Genomic DNA, 6,122 nt, shown 5'->3' on the forward strand with positions numbered 1-6,122 from the left:
CACATGGCCATCTACACCTGGTATGATCACAGCTTCTGATTGTCCCAGAGAAGCCAGAGTCTGGATTTTTTTAAATTTATTTATTTTGAGACAGAGTCTTGCTTTGTTGCCCAGGCTAGAGTGCAGTGGCAGAATCTCAGCCCACTGCAACCTCTGCCTCCCAGGTTCAAGCGATTCTCCTGCCCCAGGCTCCTGAGTAGCTGGGATTACAGGTGCGTGCCACTACGCCTGGCTAATTTTTGTATTTTTAGTAGAGATGGGGTTTCACCATGTTGGCCAGGCTGGTCTTGAACTTCTGACCTCAGGTGATCTGCCTGCCTCGGCCTTCCAAAGTGCTGGGATTACAGATCTGAGCCACCTCACCCAGCCCAGAGTCTGGACTTTTGTGCAAAGATTTTCTAAATTTTATTTTATTTTTTACTTTTATTTTTTGAAATGGAGTTTCCCTGTTGTTGCCCAGGCTGGAGTGCAATGGTGTGATCTCGGCTCACTACAACCTCCACCTCCTGGGTTCAAGTGATTCTCCTGCCTCAGCTTTCCAAGTAGCTGGGATTACAGGCACCTGCCACCACGCCCAGCTAATTTTTTTGTATTTTTAGTAGGGACGGGGTTTCACCATGTTGACCAGGCTGATCCACCCGCCAGGCTGATCCACCTCAGGTGATCCACCTGCCTCGGACTCCCAAAGTGCTGGGATTACAGGCATGAGCTACTGTGCCTGGCAGGTTTTCTAAATTTTAAATGCTGGTCAATTAAAACAAACATGATGTGCGACAGGACACACAATTGTGGTTAAGACTAAATGCTGAGGCCAGGTGTGGTGGCTCACACCTATAATCCCAGCACTTTGGGAGGCCAAGGTGGGAGGATCACTGGAGGTCAAGAGTTCAAGACCAGCCTGGCCAACATGGCGAAACCTCCTCTCTACCAAAAATACAAAAAATTAGCTGGGCATGGTGGCACACACCTGTAATCCCAGCTACTCGGGAGGCTGAGGTGGGAGGATCGCTTGAGCCTGAGAGATGGAGGAGATTGTGCCACAGCACTCCAGACTGGGCAACAGAGTGAGACTCCATCTCAAAAAAAAAAAAAAAAAAAAAAAAAAGTAAATGCTGAAATGTGATCCCTGAGCAATGCGGAGACATGGCTAATCTCAGGGAGCCTGCGAAGGGTCAGCTGGAGACAGGGCACTCACCTGGCAACTCCTGCCCTCTTATTTGGCAGTGCAAAAAGGCTATTCATCTCTTTGGAGAAGGAAATCCCTGTATCTGTGGAAAAGACAAGGAATTTGAAAGGCCCAAGTCTAGAGTCTAAAGCTCTGGGTTGAGAAGGAGGTGAAATTCTTCTCATTCTTTGGCTCATGAGTCTGCTGCAGCAGAAAAAAAACAAAGCCCAGGCTGATGCCTACATCAAATTACTGCTAAATTGTCTTGCAAATTACTGTGGCCTCGTTCAGGGTAGATTGTGACCTGCTGGTGTGACCTTGATTATGACTGTGACCTCCACCATAGTTGAAAACTGCTGATTTTGTATAAGATGTGCCCTGAATCCATGAAGACATATTTGTGGAACCAAGAAAAGAGAAACAGTAATAGTGTGATCTTATGTGGAGAAAACACCCTAGTCATGTAGGCTGGGGAGTGGAAAGGATCGAGATTTATGACAACAGTGAGTGTTTATTGAGTAAAAGCAGTCTGTGTACTACTGCCGGCTTTCTATTTTGTTTCGCCTGTGACCGTGAAAGAAGTGGGTATTTTTTGAAAGGAAAGAAATTAATAGAACTCAGCGTCGGTGTAGTGCTTGGTGTTTGCAAAGAGGTTTTAAATGCACTATCTAGTTTGAGCCTGTGAGAATAGGTGTTTTTACCTGTTTTACAAATGAGGCATTTATATCATTGAAACATAGAAGAGGAGAAATTACTTGATTAATGTATTCCACCAAAGGGACCTATAACTTAAATCTGTATCTTTGATTCTAAGTCCCCTCATCTTTTCCACAGTGACAGAGCTTTCCAATACTCTTCCCAGTACTCTCCAATTTTGTTGTATCTAAGTAATAAGTATAGATATTTTTGGACTTAATATCATGTTTAAGTTTATATCGATATTACCCACACCGAAAACAATAAAAGGAAATGATGGTTCCCAAGGTGTTTTGGTACTTTTTACATTCTTTGGTTGAGTCCTCAACACTAATAATTAATAATTGGGAGCAAGCGTGCCTGTGAATTACTGCAAGTGGAAACTGTATATATGTCATTAATTCTTACAACAGTCTTATAAGGTAGGTATTAATCTTATTATTATTATTAATTCCTATTTTAGGGTTGAGGGAAATAAAGCTCAGAAATTTAAATACCTAGCTAAAGCTAGTACATTTCTGAGTTAGGATTTAAGCCCAATTTTGTAAAACACTAAAACGATTTTTTTTTTTTTTTTAAATTATACGGCCTTCCAGAAAACGTGTAGCTCTTTGGAAATTATTGAATTGGAGTCGTCAGCTGGATACATTTGGATATTTTAAGAATGAAGTTACCTGTTATGGCTACACACTGTCTTTATTAAAGCTTTGTGCAAAACCAGGCGCTATAATAGATGCTCTTGCTTTGCATCTTTCCTTTAGGTCTGTCAGTTTGTTGTCTCTGTCAACGGGCTCAATGTCCTGCACGTAGACTACCGGACCGTGAGCAATCTGATTCTGACGGGCCCACGGACGATTGTCATGGAAGTCATGGAGGAGTTAGAGTGCTGAGCTCCTGGTCCTCCCAGCCCTCTAGCGGCCTGTGGGTGATGGAAGCCAGAATGACACAAAGCAATGCAAAGACAAGATTACCATTCAAATGGATGGTTTTGGACATACGAGTCTTCTCCGCACATACGAGTCTTCTCCGCACATACATGTCTAAAGTTGAGTTTTATACACTGAATGTGGAAGAACCGGGTATCATATGTTTTTTTAAAAAACGTCAGTGTAGAAAACATTCGAGAAACCGTTTTCCTACATGATAGAACTGCCTTACTAGATTTCTATTTGTAGCTCTCATTCATTGTTTTTATCTTAGTTTGCAGAAAGGTGTTGAAATGCTTCTCTAGCCCAAACAGCGACATGCTAAAGTCCCCTTCTTCAGAGTCAATAGAGTAGTTGTTAAAGGTTTTAAATTGTACTTTCTCCAAAATTAGTGTGCAGCTATTTAATAGGGAATCTAGATTTCACCAAGATTCAAATCAAAGCAACATTTAAAGGAATAAGACCTGTTCACTAGCATTTTCAAGGGGGTTCTAAAGCATTGAAGTGCTTAAAAGCCATAAAAGATGACTTCTTAATTCCTGCCTTTAGTGTCAACTTTTAAGTTAATACAGGTTTCAATTGTGGCATTAGGAAAAAAAAAAAAAACCTTGTGATGCTATGGGTGGGGGTAGTTAGGGAGAGACTACATGAAATTGTGTGCCCCTATTTTCTTTCTGATCCTAAATCATTTTGTTTTATAAATCAGCTATAGCATCTTTCTAGAATTAATCCTGAATATGTTGAATGTTAAAATAGAGAAGTTTGTATATACACATAATTAAAAATCAACCCTTCTGGCAAGATTTCACTTTGAAGGTGTCTGTTTTTAAGGGAAGGCTAAAACTTGGCTGATATGTGATAAAACTTGAACTCTATATTGCCTCCTTAGCCTGAATTTTTACTAGCTTTCTAGTGTAACATATTCTAAGGACATGACATGCTGCTTATTTGGGGGGATTACTTTTCACCAAAATGATCATCTTGTGTTGTAACTTTTCAGCTCACTTGTATATACGCATGTTTTCATTTTTGGTCTAGAAAATAGTGCATTTTGGGGCTCAGTGTGCAGAGGAAATTCCTCAAAGTGCCAAATTAGGGAGTCAGGAACTACTAAATTCTTCATTCCAAATAATGGATCTGAATGACGAGGTTAATTTTTTATCATGCATTGACAAAATAAAATATGAGAATTGTACCACAGCCATTTCTTTTCATTAGGTTATCGTAATGTATAGGTACTGGTGGAATGGACCTACCGTGCTAAATATGTTACAGATATATATATATATTTCTGGTAATCCAACTTTTCTGATTTGTAGCTTTAGTCAGAGAATAGGATTTTGGAGTGACAGAGAATGTCTAACAGTAATACTGTTGATATACATTTGAGAAATACTATCACCTCTGTGTGGGTGTGCATCTGTACTGTATGGCAGGCTCTGTGCATTTAATATATATGATATCCTTTAACCCTCAATACAACCTTGCAATGTAGATATTAACAACCACATTCTTCAGATGTGGAAACTAAGCCTGAGCAAGTTTTAAAATGGTCTCTGAATTCACACAGCTGCAGGAACTACTAAGTGAAATAGGCTGAATGTAAACACAGGTTTAACGCTAAATCCCATGTTACTCCCCTCAACTTTTCCGCATTTAAGGACCTTATATTGAGGGTTTATTCTGAGCCAGGCTCTATGCTAAGACTTTACGCCATTTGTCCTTATTGACCTGTGAAGTCAATACGGTCGTTATCTCCATTTTACAAACGAGGAAACTGACTTGTAAAGTGGTTAGTCTTATGCCCAAGGCCACAGAACGAATGAAGTGGGAAACCTTACCACTGGCTTAAAAAAACTTCCATAGCATCTTTAAAAGGTGAGTCTTAAATGCTTTCCGTGCTCAGGTATTCATTAAGTGACAAAAGAAGAAGGAACACCTTTCGAGAAATGGTATCTCCTTTCGAGAAACGGTATCTTCTTCTTGCCTGCTGTACCCATTATCTTGGACCCTGGCATAATAGAACTTCCCTTTAGCCAACCTAAGCACCGGAGAAGCATTTCTCTGTATCTATTGCACACAATCTCCTCTTGGCCGTGAGGAAGGAAGGAAAGAAGGGAGAGAGGATTTCCTTCTTTGGTTCCCATCACCCTAGGTTCAAAAGCCATGATAGCTACTCCTCCAGCCCACCCCTGACATCTTTACACAGCAATTAAAATGACTACCCCTACCTTCCTGGGGACCCTATCTCACTTCCTCCAGCCCTTGCACACGTACTTTCTTCTTCATGGAAAGAAGAATATTCTTACTGTTGCCTGGAAAATTCTTTCTTCATGTAAACTCCTTTTAGAAATTATCTCCTCTGAGAAGCCTTCACCAGCAGCCCAGTTCTAGGATTGATGCCTCTTCTCTAAATTTACATGGATCCTTAAGTCCTCCCTGTGCCCCGTTAGAGCACTGATGACATTTACTTTGAAATTCCCCTGTTACATGTCTGTTTGCCTAAGTAGACTGTAAGCATCTGCAGAACAGGGGCTGTGTCTTAGTATCCAGGGTATTTTCCTCACCTAGCACAATTCCTGCCACAGAGTAGTGTGTCAGCTCTCTATTGTTGTCTAAAAACCCACCTCAAGGGTGGGGTGCAGTGGCTTATGCCTGTAATCCCAGCACTTCAGGAGGCTGAAGCAGGCGGATCACTTGAGGCCAGGAGGTCAAGACCAGCGTGGTCAACATGGCGAAACCATGTCTCTATTAAAAAATAGAAAAATTAGCTGGGTGTGGTGGCAAGCACCTGTAATCCTAGCTACTTGGGAGGCTGAGGTGGGAGAATCGCTTGAACTCACAAGGCGGAGGCTGCAGTGAGCCAAGATAGTACCATTGCACTCCAGCCTGGGCAACAGAGCGAGACTCCAACTCAAAAAAATAAATAAGTAAATAAAAAATAAAAACTCAGCCGGACATAGTGGCTCATGCCTATAATCCCAGCATTTTGGGAGGCCGAAGTGGGTGGATCACTTGAGGTCAGGAGTTCAAGACCAGCCTGGCCAACATGGTGAAACCCCGTCTGTACTAAAAACACAAAAAATTAGCTGGGCGTGGTGGTGCATGCCTGTAATCCCAGCTACTTGGGAGGCTGAGGTGGGAAAATTGCTTGAACCCAGGAGGCAGAGGCTGCAGTGAGTCAAGATCATGCCACTTCACTCCAGCCTGGGCAACAGAGTGAGACTCTGTCTCAAAAAAAATAAAAATAAAAACCCATCTCAAATCATGGCTTAAAAAATATAAAAATAAAAACCCACCTCAAATCATGGCTTATAGCAACACCATTTATTTGC

At 41.5% G+C, this 6,122-nt stretch overlaps 1 protein-coding gene across 2 annotated transcripts in view; it reads left to right on the plus strand.

Moving 5' to 3' along the window:
- The window catches only part of DEPTOR (DEP domain containing MTOR interacting protein), a 190,380-nt gene extending 186,393 nt beyond the window's left edge, over nt 1-3,987 (plus strand). Inside the window, exon 10 of one of the 2 annotated variants that reach the window (XR_010141294.1) lies at nt 2,623-2,756. Coding sequence is in view for 1 of the 2 variants with exons in the window: in XM_009244060.4 (XP_009242335.2) it covers nt 2,623-2,751 (129 nt within the window). In the remaining variant the exon portion in view is untranslated. Of the gene's footprint in view, nt 1-2,622 lie in introns of both variants that reach the window. The other variant, XM_009244060.4, reaches the window with a different exon arrangement.
- The last annotated feature ends 2,135 nt before the right edge of the window (nt 3,988-6,122 follow it).

This window comes from Pongo abelii, chromosome 7 (genome assembly GCF_028885655.2).
Source record: "Pongo abelii isolate AG06213 chromosome 7, NHGRI_mPonAbe1-v2.0_pri, whole genome shotgun sequence".
NCBI lineage: Eukaryota > Metazoa > Chordata > Mammalia > Primates > Hominidae > Pongo > Pongo abelii.